This window comes from Eretmochelys imbricata, chromosome 1 (genome assembly GCF_965152235.1).
Source record: "Eretmochelys imbricata isolate rEreImb1 chromosome 1, rEreImb1.hap1, whole genome shotgun sequence".
Lineage (NCBI taxonomy): Eukaryota > Metazoa > Chordata > Testudines > Cheloniidae > Eretmochelys > Eretmochelys imbricata.
Window position 1 is genome coordinate 242,778,617 of NC_135572.1, and position 14,120 is coordinate 242,792,736.

At 38.7% G+C, this 14,120-nt stretch overlaps 1 protein-coding gene across 2 annotated transcripts in view; it reads right to left on the bottom strand.

Moving 5' to 3' along the window:
• Positions 1 to 696: 696 nt before the first annotated feature.
• Positions 697 to 14,120, bottom strand: part of SLCO1C1 (solute carrier organic anion transporter family member 1C1) — a 37,840-nt gene continuing 24,416 nt past the window's right edge. For both annotated transcript variants that reach the window (XM_077807481.1, XM_077807480.1), the window contains 6 exons: positions 9,196 to 9,391; positions 7,602 to 7,767; positions 6,863 to 7,047; positions 2,447 to 2,511; positions 2,196 to 2,313; positions 697 to 919 (listed from right to left, as the gene is read on the bottom strand). In XM_077807481.1, the coding sequence (XP_077663607.1) occupies positions 697 to 919; positions 2,196 to 2,313; positions 2,447 to 2,511; positions 6,863 to 7,047; positions 7,602 to 7,767; positions 9,196 to 9,391 (953 nt within the window). The remainder of the gene's footprint in view (positions 920 to 2,195; positions 2,314 to 2,446; positions 2,512 to 6,862; positions 7,048 to 7,601; positions 7,768 to 9,195; positions 9,392 to 14,120) is intronic.

Here is a 14,120-nt window from a genome sequence, read left to right on the forward strand (position 1 = left end):
ACAAAGTAGTGGTTTTACTAGTGACAACTTTTTTGTTATTGATGCCATGATTTAACAGAGGTTGCATGAGTAAATTTGAGAAGGAATTCCTAACCACAACACTGAACAGTCAAAACATTATGGATGGAATTTACCTTGGTGTAGAGAGCCTCACAGAAAGCCCAAGACACTACTTAACTGTTTCAATTGGGTTGGTTGTATGGGGCATTTATGGGCAAGCATCCATGGAAGGGGTCTCTATGTCCCTTGTGTACCATGAAGGGTATTTCTACGCTCACTCCTTATAGGTCAACGTGGAAGAGATCACTAAGATACAAAGGGGCAGCATTCCCATTCCAACTGAAAACTAGAAGAGTTGCTGAGGAGGATCTCTGCGGCAGCCATACTGCCTGTCTTCAGGTTAAGAAGTGAACGGCATCTCCAGAACACCCACTTAATTCCCTGCAAAGAGTCCGTTACCTGGGTTTTGTGTGGAGAAGAGTGAATTTCACCCCATATTTTTAAGACAAATGTTGAACTGTATTTTCAGACCTATACACATTCTAAGAAGATTTTTTACAGTCAAACTTGGATAAAGGTGAACATTTTCAAAATGGATGCTCAATTACATCCACCCACTCAAACATGTTCACTTAGGATGGATTTCTATATGGAACTCCCCTGCTAGTCAAAATCCCCCGGAAAAAATCAATTTTCCTAAAGTCGAGTTTCCTTTTCTGGCCAGTAGGTTGTCTGAATTAAATAGTCGCTATTGACAAAATTATCTTTCCTGGTTTGTACCGAGACCATTCCTCTCCCTCCATTGGCTGCGATGTTTTCGTCTTGTGGAACGTATCTTTTCTTTAAGACGAAAAGGACCGCAATACTCAAGAAAATGGACATGGTGCCCAACACCACGGTTAATCCCAAATATATGTATCTATAAAAAAAGAACCTCAATCAGTCTTCCATAAAGGTAATACACAATTAATGCCTCAGGTACATCTGAAAGAATTCTGCAAAAGGGAGTCATTTATAATTCCGATAAAATTGGTAAAACTGAATGAATATGGTGTTCATACAAGGTGCTGTTTAACACCCTGAGTTTTAGCCATATATCAGGTACAGCATAGGCAGTGGCAGTATGAGCTTCCCACACACTGAATCTACCAATGTCCTTCAGTGGGAGAGAGCGAGGGAAGTTTCTGGAGAGACCATTTTTAAAGGCAAGAGGAACGTTTACAACTCTTCAGCAGCCAATTCAAGCCTTAGCAGTTTCATCAGAGATACCAACAAGACTGGCATTTCTGTGACGCAGGCATTTATTATGAATAATTATGAACTATTATAATTATTTGTTACTGTTTTACAGAAACACCTGGAGTCCCCAAATGAAAATGGAGTCCAGCCAGGTTCCTAATCTTTCTCTTTTTTCCCATAGGACTATTCAAAACAGGACTTACTCCTTACCTAACTTCTTGTCTCCTCAGTTGTGAGACCTAGCAGCAGCCCTGTTTCCTCCAGGTCTCCTTTTTACCAGAAAGGAGGAGACTATTATATGCCAACCCCATTTCCCAGCATGTCTTGCTGTTCTAGTCTCTAACTCCTAGATGTTGTTCCATAGAACATCTCTGAGAATGTCACCGTCCTAGGAAGAAATCAGTACTTGTACTGAACTTAGGCTGGTCCTTAAAGAGCTAGCACACCTTGTTACAGGCTTTTGTGGCTCCCTGGTCATAATGCCTTGTTGTGATCCAGCTCTGAATTGTCCCAATGCGCAGCAGCAATTAGCTACCAGAGTCTGGTCTGCACTAGAGCTAGTAGGAAAAAAAACTGGGGGGGAGGGGGAAGGGGGAGAAAGAGATGTTTCTGAAGAAAATTTAAACTTTCTATAAAAAAGAGGGGGGACTGAATAAATACCAGTCACAAAGTGCCCCAAACTGAAAAGTTTCAGTCCCAAATAGCCCCAAGCCAAAAGATTTTTGATTTTCCATCATTTCCTCCCCCCCCCCCCCCGCCACACACACACTTTTCTGGTTTTTGGGTTTTGCTTTCAAGAAAAGCAGATACCTTCCATGATAATTTTTGTTTAATTAAAAACCCAACTGTCCATCCAAAAAAGTTTTGACCGGTAATTTTCTACCAGCTCTAGCCCTCAGTGTGTAAACATAGTTAAAATATGTGAGCTGAAAGAATGAATTCACCAGATCTCTTACCTAAATGCATTAGAATCATATAGTCTGCACGCTCCTCTTCCCCCACACCTTTTGCTTCCCCATTTCAGGCAAGTGGTGTCTATTGACACTCCAAAATATACTGGGGCTGGGACTCCTGCTTTAAGTATTAAACAAACAAAGAGCATTAACGTGACTTTTGCATAAAATATCATTAATTGTATATATTTATTAACAATATGATACAGTACTACAATGTACCCAAATGAGATGAAATGCATAACCAAACTTACCAAGAACTCTTATTGCCAAAGTATAAATGCCTAGCGCAAAAGATTTGAGTTGTGGTTTGATACATCTTAAAAAAAAAAAGAAATGATTGTTAAGGTGAAATAAAGCACTAATTACAAGGGGAAGGCCTCGACTTTCCACTCAGTTATGACAGTTTTACTTTGAGGTAATGCCATTGATTACACTGACACTGCAACAGGCATGAATTTAATGGGATGGCATGAAAATCAGGCTTAGGAATTCCTAACGTCTAACGTCAACAGGAAATTTCAAGAAGACAGCAGTGCATCTTCAAACTGAAACAACTTCTAGGAGTTACTCACACAGCGTGGGGAAAATTAGTTCTGCAAACACACAGCCAAGCATTTTAAAAGCCTTTTGTCTCAACATTGTGATGGCTAGTAGTATGGACATAGCTCTGGTGTAAGTAAATGAGTTTTGCAGTCACAAGGACTGCAGGGTCATGCCCATACATACATAGCAAACAAACATTCTGACCTGGAACCCGCAAAGACCTTAAGCACAGGCTTAACTTTAAGCATATGAATAGTCCCACTGAAATCAATAGGACTATTGATGTGCTTAAAATTAGGCATGTGTCAAAGTGCTTTGCTCTACCTGATACATGTATTTCCTCGTGTTAATGATAGTTAATAATACAATTTATTAATGTCTTGGCCATCCTGTTAAGCATATGTAGCTCAAAAAGAAGGCTGAAGCTAAATCTGTACTGTGGATAAATAAAATGTTTTGGAGTTTAATCCTACAAGGTACTGGGTGCCTCCTGAAAGCTAAGAAGAACACACAAATTCCACTGAAATCAAGGGTTGTGGTGCTCAGACCCACTCAGGAACTGTTTAACTCCTTGTAGGATTAATCCCTTTCCCCACAACTATGGGCAAAGTCACCTACGAAGACTCATTATTTTCCTCAAAACCATTTCCAGACTATTATCTAAGGATGGCAGCAATGACATACCGCAAGAAACAGTCACCTAGTGTCTTGAAAAGACATTCCAGGAAGTCATCCCTTCAATGGGTATTTTAAAAGAATTTTAAAGCCTCTTCAGAAGATTCTCATTTACACTACGACCCATCATTTACACTGCTCTGACTGACTACTTTCAGGCCCCTTTAGACGGCCACAGCAGTGTCAAGAAGCCTTAGTGTAAATGATAACCTGGCCCTCCATCTATTTAACTAACGCTCAAAAGTACACAAAAAGCCTGCATCAAAAACATAACTGAGAAGTATCCAAAGTCAAAAGAATTTCTTAGCAACCACATTTATAGGCCTGATTCTCAAATGCCCTGCCCTTGTGCAGTCATTTACACCAGTACAAAAGTAGGTGTAACATTAATAGATCAGAATAATCTCATATTTTTACACTCACTTTACACTGGTGTAAATGATGACACAAAGGTTCAAAGAAATAGTGAATCAAGCCCCATCTACAAATAAAATTAATACATTCAGATGCTGGAAACCAAGAAAGAGAGATTTGGTATCTGAAATCTGCGTCTTTATATTTAAATTGCTCCTTTATTTAAATTATTCCTTATACTAAGGAGTTGCTCCAATTTGACTGAAAATTTCATCAGAGCATTTGTATATCAGCTCCGCAATAGAAGCTATATTTCCCCATGCACTGAAAGCCAGTCCATTCAGAGATGACTTAGGGGACCCTTCTTCACTTAATAGCCCTCTATTAATAGCATGCCTTTACTTAAATTACTCCCGTTTGCATTTCATTAATGCCACATACCTTCAATAGTTTCTAAAGTCCTTTGGCAATCCTAATTAGCCTAATACCTTTAAAGGAATACTACAATATATGAATCAGTCACTGGGCATAAGCACATTTCACTGATTTTAATCTTGTACACCCTTGAAGTAAATGTCACTAAATCTTAAAGTCTTGTAGGGATTTAGCTTCTGCATTCATATGGCACATTTGGATCTCACATTTCATATTTCTGCCAGTTTGTACCGAGTACCAGAACCAACTTTTAATGTTAGAGTTGGCTGAAAATGCCAAAAAAAAAAAAAAAAATCATTGGCAAAACGGTTGCTTGAGTGAAAACTGCAAATTCACTTGGGCAGTAATTTTGTTTCTAAAGTGCACATATTCGCATTCTGTGAACATAAGCTCATTTTTGTTTACAAAAAATTTCTTGGAAAGCCAATCATTGAATGATTTTCACAGTAATGAGCAAGTTCATAAAAATTCAAATGTGTTTGGAAATGATTCATGAACAGACAAATGAACTGATTTATTTTTTAAAATTCATTCATTTTGTTAATTTTCTAGGGGCCAGATTCTGATGCCCTTACCAATGTTGAGTAGTTTGCAATTAGTCCCATGGGTTTCAATGGAATTACTCACAGAGTGAGGGCATCAGAATCTGGCTCACAATAAATTGACTAAATTAACTGATTTTTTTTAAATAAATATAATCCATTTTTCTGTTTACAAATTATATGCAAACAAAGTTTTGTGTATCAAGTTTTATCTTTTGATTTATATAATGAAAAGGTTTTTTTAAAAAAATTTGTAATTATTGCTGAAAGCATTTCAAAACTGCTCCATATAGATAATTGAAATTGGAGAAATCACATGGTAGCAAATCTCTAGGTGTGTGGAGTCCAGGCAACTTCAACCGACTTCAACACAGGGAGTTCTATCTTCTTCAGATAAGAAATATAGATGCCTTTGAGTTGAAAATTTAAATGATGGCTTAATAATTTATTACGCTGAGCTTTTACATTTCCTATACTCATTCCAACAATGACCAGTGCTCGTTCTGTACTGGGAATTTTTTGCACTTGGTGTTGCTACACAAATGCAAACTCCCCTCTTAGATGTGCTGTCCTGCTGCAAGAAGGGGTTTGTACTGAGGCAGCTCACCCTGGTTTGAAACGAAACTGGTGCAAACAAACAGAACAAGAATAGACAGGGTCTTAGTGATATTGAACCTGAAATCATCAATACATCAAGATTTCAGGCAAAAGCATGAGTCATAAACCCCTCACTTGTATGGGCAGTCATAACTCAAGTGAGTGGTTGCATTAACTGAAGAGGGACAACTTGCATGAGTAAGGAGAACTCAAATATATTCTGATAAGATTGTTCTTTGCCAAAGTTATTTCCTGCAACAAAAGAAACCATTAGGGTTTGAAGTAGTTCTCTTGTGAGCTCCAGTATTCCACTGGAAAAATACTGGTATTTCTGGGATTATGCTAGAATCACACTTGAAATTATGTTACTTCAGTATCTCATGGTGCCATTTTTGCATAAAGCCCGATATTCAGAGTATTTCCAGCTTTAGCACTGTCTGTCCAGGATGATACTTTAACTCTTGCAATGACAAAGGCTCTATGTCAGATGAGTTTCAAAAGTTGGGACAACTTGAAATACAATCTGACACCCGCCGCACTCTGTTACCTAGATGTTATTTTTTTTTGCATTTTGGAAGCTAGGCAAGGGAAGCTGAAGGGAGTATGGTCAAAGGAACTGAAGAGGAAAGCTTTCCAAGAGGCACTGAGATTGATGCCTAAAATGTAGGTTCTTGGAAGTCAGAGAGAGCAGACTGAAACTGAACCAATCAAGATTATACACAAGTCATATTATATCCCCCATATATTTTCTGAAAATTAGCTTGCAAGCCTCTATTCAGTACTGGATAAGTCATGGTGCCACTGGCCCACTATTACATATGACTGTCTCTGTGAAAGGCAGTTATTGATACAATTAAAAAAATTCAGATAAATTCTACTTTTGTAATGTTACTTAAAAGATTTTTAACTGATAATATGGAATTACTCATTTGTCATGAATCCTAAGGAGAGGATCTGAGTGAATTTTCAGCTTCTAGTTTGATCCTAGTTCTAGGTTCTTTTGTAATTATTTAATACATACACACACACATTTAAATCAATGGCATTTGTGGGTATTCAGTACCTATGAAAATTTGACTAACTATGCATACACACAAGGCTTGAGTCTCATGTACACTAAGGTCATTTGCTACCATTCTGGCAGTTTAAAGGGCATTTAAAGTTATGTAAGTTTCCATGACCAGAGCTATAAGAAGTGGCCTTAGTGTACATGAGACTCAAGCCCAGAGTATTATTTTTTACAACAAAGTGAGCATATGTACTCTGATGATAAACATAAATATGAAGCTATTTGTATAATCTAATCAGAAGCACAATGTAGCTTAGCTGGTAGCATTTATATTGCTATACACAATTTTGTCAGGATGCTTTTTAATGGTTAAAAAACATTCTGAAATCTCTTTCCGCTACCTTTAAGATTTGTCAGAAAGGACACCCAAGATTATGAATGAAGACAGAAAATGGATTTTAATATCACCTTGAAAACATTTGCCAATATGAAAAAAAATGATCTCTATTTACCTTAGAAGTAATATGTATCCAGGTGTACCACCTATTGACAAAGTATATGAAGTGATGACTGATATTACCAGAAAATACAGAAACATTTTTGGACATTCCTTTCCTTTTTGACATGCTCCCATCACTGCTGAGGAGCTTCTTGATGGAGATGCTGTAATTCCCAAACAGCTGCAATTATAAAATACCTGGAATATAGCAGGTAGAAGTGTATGTTTATTGAGATTGCTAAGTATAGCAGAGGAGTAAGGGAAAATGACCACCTAAAATGTTACGATATTGTACACTGTATTTTTCCAGACCCTTGGACAGTCAAAATCTGTGTGCAGTCCAAAACTAGAGTTAGTCAAAAGTCTTCCATTGAAAAGTTATGGTTTTTGCTTTAAAAAAGTCTTTTTTCTTGAAACAGAAATTTCCAAAGAAATGTCCAATTACTGACAAAATATTTCAGGTTTTTGTTTAAACCCCCCAAACTGATAATGGTTTTGACAACTCAAAAATAATTTTTTTTCCCAAATACGATTACATTTTCAATTTATGAAAAGCAGAACATTTTCCACGAAAACACAAAAGCATACCCTAGAAAGTTCTAATCTTCTGTAGCGCATTGCTGAAACCCAAGAAACTTAAGGAAACTCATAGATACCTACTTTAAAAAGAATTGCAATTCAATTACTATAACAGAGCTAGCGAGGCTAAGACAGACCAAAGCACCATAAATTGTGATAGAAAAGTTTCTTACAGTGGTTTTTCCGCTTCCATTGGATGTTTTGCAACCAGCAAGACAAGCCGACACATAGGTGATTCCATTTTCCCCACATATAGGATCCCATTCACTTTTTGAACATATGCATCCTGAATTGCACTCAGAAAAGAGGGTTTGTTCATAGCTAGAGACCTGTTTCGTTCTGACAAAAAACAAAACAAACCGCAGAAACAAAATGAAATGCTGTTTTTCAGCAGCTTCAAGCAGAAATGTCTTCAAACCCTGAGTTATATTTTCAGGAAGATGCACCTGAGTGTGGCCTTGTATCTTTAGTCTACTGAAATGTTTTCTTTCCATTTCCCTTTACAAATGTTTCCTCTCTGCTACCAAACAGTATTCTACAATATGCCATGCCTATTAAAATACAGCATATGTTTTAGTAAAGGGCCATTGTTAACAAGTGTTTAACAATGTGTATCTCCTGACAGATTATTTTTATTTTCTAAAATATTCATCTGATACATCTGGGGCACAATGCAATTAAACAAAATTGGACCCAAACACTCAGAACATTGGTCACTCTGATGGCAAAGGGGGAAAATCATCCCTACCGAAAAGCTATTGAAAAAGAGGTGGGAAAGTGATCACAGATGGATTGATCTAAGTTGAGGACCTGACCCTGCAGCCACTCGATCTACAGACCTTCCTTTGACCTCAATGGGAGCATCACTCATGGAGTGGCTGCAGAAGCCAGCACAGAAAGCCCATCTAGAAAAATCCCTGTGGTCACCTCTGCTGCCACAAGCATAAGGAAGCTTGTGCCTGCAGAACTCAACTGCAATGGTGTGAAAAGTGGGAATGCAGCCACTTCCACGTACTGTGCTGACCCTTTCCATCTTTGCCCCATGGAGGGCTCTCAGAGGTGGGGAATCAGCAGAGTTTCAAGGAGGATGGGAGTGACAACTAGTCAAGTTCAATTGGATTCGTCTATCGAAACCTGTTGGGGAAACTGGTATAGATTATTGCAGACAGAGTGTGAAATCTTGGCCCCATTGAAGTCAGTGACAAAACTTCCATTTACTTCAGTGAGGTCAGGATTTCACTCAGAGTGTCGAGTAACTTGCACTATTTCACCCTCCGCAGTTTAAAATCTCCACCTTGAAGGGATTTCTACAGTGGTCCTGCTGGGGGACCCCTACAGCTGGCATGTCCAGAGGCCAGGGGTATTCAGCAGCACACAGAAGCAAGGAACACCGATACAGATGCCTCTTGGCTCGTTTTGCTCTTCAGCTCTCCAGGGATCTGTGGATTAAAAGGGGTGGGACCCCTAGCTTTTTGTGAGAAGCAGCACAGCTCTATTCCCCAATCAGAGAATTCACAGGAAATGTCATGAATTTCGATACATCTACACAGGAATAACCTGCATCGAGAATAATAAGGGCTTGGGCGCTAAAAACAATTACAGAGGGATTCTGGGCTCTGCTCCAAATCCCACTGAAGTCAATGGAAAGACTTTGGTTGCTTTGGAGTAGATCCCAGGTGAGTATATTCACAGAAAATGTGAATACCTTGAGGAAGCAGGTTGCTTTAAAATGGAACTTTGCACTCAACGTTGCACTTTCCAACATACCCTTCATAAGACACAGTCAGTCCTGCCACGTCTGAGTTCTCACAGCCCATTGCAAATAATGAAAGTAGCAAGAGGTAACCAAAGAAGGATGATCCCAAGGACAGCCTTGCAGCCCCCAAAACATTAATCCTGAATTTTTTCATGATCAGTCCTCCTGAGAATATCCCAAAGGCCACAGCAGGAATGTTGATGAGACCTACAAACAAATGAGAAGAATTAGTATACACATAAACTTTAAGTAGGAGGACCGCTATGCCCCATCAGATTAGCTAAGGGAGCCCACAAAATGAACATTTGGCAACTGTCTGAATGACAACCCCCCGCAACTACAGCTGCAACTTTAACATCAAAATTGTACGGCATCAGCTACTCACTGATTATTATTTTCTTGCAAATTGATTCATTTATGGTGCAAAATCAACATGCCAATGGAATGCAACACAGACTGTTAAATCAGAGTTTCAGTAGGCTTTTACATTCCATCTGATGTAAAGTGCTAGATGGCTACTAGTTATTAATTATTAATTATTATTATATTTCTGTTTCTGTAATGCATATGGACCCCAGTCCATGCTAAACTTTGTATAATGTAAAACTTGATAACTTCATAACAGGACGTTACTAGAAGACACCTTAACAGATAACTAAATACACCAGACTCTCACTAGAACACGCGATTTGGGATCCATGCCAAGTACCGTGTTATAGCGGGGACCGCATTAAAATGAAATTATATTTTTGTGACTGAAATTTCAGTACAGGTATATGTTGTTGTGTATTTGCAAGCTATAGCAGGCTAATGATAGCATCAAAACTCGGAACTGTCGTGAAAAACGAGTCTACAAGACACAGTACTCACCACAGGCGTCGGTGGAAATTGCATTTTGAAACGGAAGCGATTTTAATAAATTCAGTTAAATGCTTTGTGTGCTTTGTTTCGATTGTCCGCTTTCAGGTGCCATGAACTTCCATCTTCGCGTATGGAATGCCATAGAGAAACATCTATCTTCGCATATGGAATGCCATAGACACATTTATTTACACTGTATATATAAATATGTATATAGAAATTTTTGTAGCGCTAATTACCTTCACATCCATAAAGTATAGAAAACCTTAGAAAATAAACTCATGCTTGAAGGAAACAATAAACGAGAAAAAAAAGTGTTGCTTTATTAGAGATTTAAAGTAGACATGACAATAAACTAGTCTAGTTTTTCTTTAAAAAGTCGGTGAGTTGCTTTTGCTTCTTGCTGCTGTGCTGCTTCCGCTTAGCAAACTGCAAAAGACTACGTAGCTGCATAATTTTTATAGGCTCAACGTCTTGCGTCTCAAACCGTCTCAAAGCAGTCTCTAAGCCGGCTACCGTCACAGCTGACGTTGGAATGACGTCCACTTCATCTCCCTCTTCTTCTTCCTCGGCGAAGGCCAATTCTTCAGCTTCTGGAATGTTGTTTGGTGGTACGGCCTGAAGCATTTGGTCATCCATTAAATTCTTCTGCTTCATCGTCGCTTCTTATCCAGGACTCGATATTTTGTGGCAGAACAGCTACCCCAAGCCCAGACAGTTGCTGGGACAGCTCCTGCATCCACTCCATGTCTGTTCTTCCAACTTCCTCCTCTGTAAATCCCTCGAAGTCGAATTCCTCGTCAGACTGTGATCTGCTTTCTTCATTTTCTTCCAGGAGCAGGTGGCCAAATGACTCTCTCAGTCCCACCATCCAACAGCAGTTTATTGTTTCAAAGCGTAATAAATTCCGGGAATCACCACCAATGTAAAAGAAGCCTTTTATAGTAAACTTCTTCAGAAAATCAGTGACAGACAACTCGCTTTCTATCATTTGTCATACCAAGTTCTGCTGATAGTGCTGCTTAAAAATGGTGATAACACTTTGATCAAGCGGCTGGATTTTGGAAGTTGTGTTTTTAGCTAAGTATTCAACCTGTATTTTACTGTCACAGGTTCTGAGTCTTTCAGCTGGAGGATCCGCTGGACAGTTGTCTAGTAAAAGAATGGTCTTTTCTTCTAAGCATTTTGCCCACAAATGCTTTCGCACTGAAGGGAGAAATTTGGTGAAAAACCATTGTTCAAAAATCTCACTTGTCATCCAGGAATTTTTGGAGTTCTTGAAAGAAAATGGCAGGCAATTCACATTTACATGATGAAAGCACTGAGGCATGCAAGACTTTCCAATGCACAATGGTTTTAATTTATGCTTGCCTGTTGCATTCACACAAAACAATAAAGAAAGGTGATCTTTTGCCTGTTTATATCCTTCTTTCTTACGTTCATCTGTTCTGACATCCAGGGTTTTATCGGGCAACATTTTATAATAAATTCCTATTTCATCTGCATTGTAAACCTGTTTCTCCGAGTAACCCTCTGCCTGTAAAATTTCCCTCAGCTTCGCAGGATACGATTGCACGGCGTTGGCGTCAGCAGAGCGTTTTTCTCCTGAAACTGTAATCTGAGAGATTCCAAGTCTTTTCTGAAATTGCCATAGCCAACCTGAACTCCCCTTAAAATTGCTGAATTTGCCATTAAGTTCCTGGTCAAATTTTTCCGCTTGCATGGCTATAAGCGGACCAGCGATTGGAATGCCTTTCTGCTGTTCTCGCACAAACCACATGTACACCGCAGAATCAAGATCGGCATCATTCGCTAAAAGGGCTCGTTTTCTTTGAAGGCCATGCTCTTCATCCAGGTTATGCATGTAAGTTCCAAGCTTGTCAGCATTCTTTAGCCATCCACGAAAGGTGGACTCATTAATGCCAATATCGTAGCTAATCTTTGCCTGGGTTTCGCCATTTCTAAGACATTCAATAGCGTCCAATTTCTCCCTCACTGAGTAAGCCTTCCTTTTGCCCGACATTTTTCTAAAGATAAATACATTTTTATTACATTACATTTGTATGGCGTTCTAGGCCTACAGCAATCATCTTAGGGACTTGACTAAATTATTTCGGTGATGCAACTACACACATGCATGGCGATGATGGTAGAACAAAAAACTCGTACATACCTTGGGGAGTTCTGCCCGGGGGAAAATCTTATAGAAATATTACGTTGATGCTTTTTTAGCAGGCTAACTCAGTAACGTACACAATCGTGGACTCAATATTTTGTGGCAGAACAGTTACCCCAAGCCCGGACAGTTGCTGGGACAGCTCCTGCATCCACTCCATGTCTGTTCTTCCAACTTCCTCCTTTGTAAATCCCTCTAAGTCAAATTCCTCGTCAGACTGTGATACAGTATATGTGTCTTTCCTCCAATGATCTTGTATGAATGATAAGGTAATGAACACCAAGATCACTTAAAATTCAAAAAAATTATACTATGCTTAATTTTGGGATCCATGGCAGCGACTGCGTTACATCTGAATTTGTGTTATATAGACGCGCGTTCTAGCGAGGGTCCGGTGTATACTATAGAAACACATCACTGTGATGTCCATGCTTATTTTGGACTGCCTAGTTTTAGAAGGAAAAAAATCCAGTATCTGATTCTGTATGGCAGATCAGAGATTTCTATAATAGGAACCCAGCAGTGTGACAAAAGGAGGTATGGTTAAATGGATACTCCAGATTCATAGAGTCTAAGGCCAGAAGGGACCATTATGATCATTGACACTGACCTCCTGTATTACCCAAGCCATAGAACTTCCCCAAAGTAATTCCAATCTTAATTCAAAAATTGTCAGTAATGGAGAATCCACCATGAATCTTTCTAAACAGTACCAATGGTTAATTACTCTCATTGTTAAAAATTATGCCCTAATTCCAGTCTGAATTTGTCTAGCTTCAACTTCCAGCCATTGGATCATGTTATACATGTCTCTGTTAGATTGAAGAGCTCATCATTAAGTATTTATCCCCATGTAAGTACTTATAGACTATAATCAAGGCACACCTTCACCTTCTCTTTTTTAAGCTAAATAGATTGAGCTCCTTGAGTGTATCATATTTCTAATCCTTTAATCAGTCTCCTGTCTTTTCTCTAAACCCTCTCCAATTTGTCAACATCCTTCTTGAATTGTGGGCAGAACCGGACACAATATTCCAGCAGTAGTTACACCAGTGCCAAATACAGAGGTAAAATAACCTCTCTATTCCTACTCAAAAATCCTCTGTTTATGCATCCCAAGATGGCATTAGCTCTTTTGGCCACATTGTTACACTGTTCAGCTCATGTTGAGCTGATTATCCACCACAACCCCCAAATCTCTTCAGAGTCTCTGCTTCCCAGGATAGAGTCTCCCATCCTGAAAGTATGATCTACATTCTTTGTTCCAACATTTACATTTAGCTGTATTAAAACACACACTGTTTGCTCGTACCCAGTTTACCAAGCAATCCAGATTGCTCTGTATTAAGTGACCTGTCCTCTTCATTATTTAACACTCCCCCCAGTTTTTGTATCATCTGAAAACTTCATCAGCGATGATTTTATGTTTTCTTCCTGGTCACTGATAAAAATATTAAATGTCGTAGGGCCAAAAACCAATCTTTTCAGGACCCCACTGGAAACAGATACACTCAATGATGGTTCCCCTTTTAAAGTTTTATTTTGAGACCCATCAGTTAGCTAGCTTTTAATCCATTTAATGTGTGCTATTTTAATTTTATATTGTCCTAGTTTTTTAATCAAATTGTCACGCGGTACCAAGTCAAATAACTTATAGAAGTCTAAGTATATTACGTTAACACTATTACTTTTATCAACCAAACTTGTAATCTCATCCAAAAAAAGTTAAAGTGAGTGTGACAGGATCTATTTTCCATAAACCCATATTTACTTGTAGTAATTACATTATCCTCCTTTAATTCTAGTTAGTTATTGAATCCCATATCAGCCAGCTCATTATTTTCCCCAGGATTGATGTCTGACTGACAGGCCCATAATTACCCAGGTGGTCCCATTTAC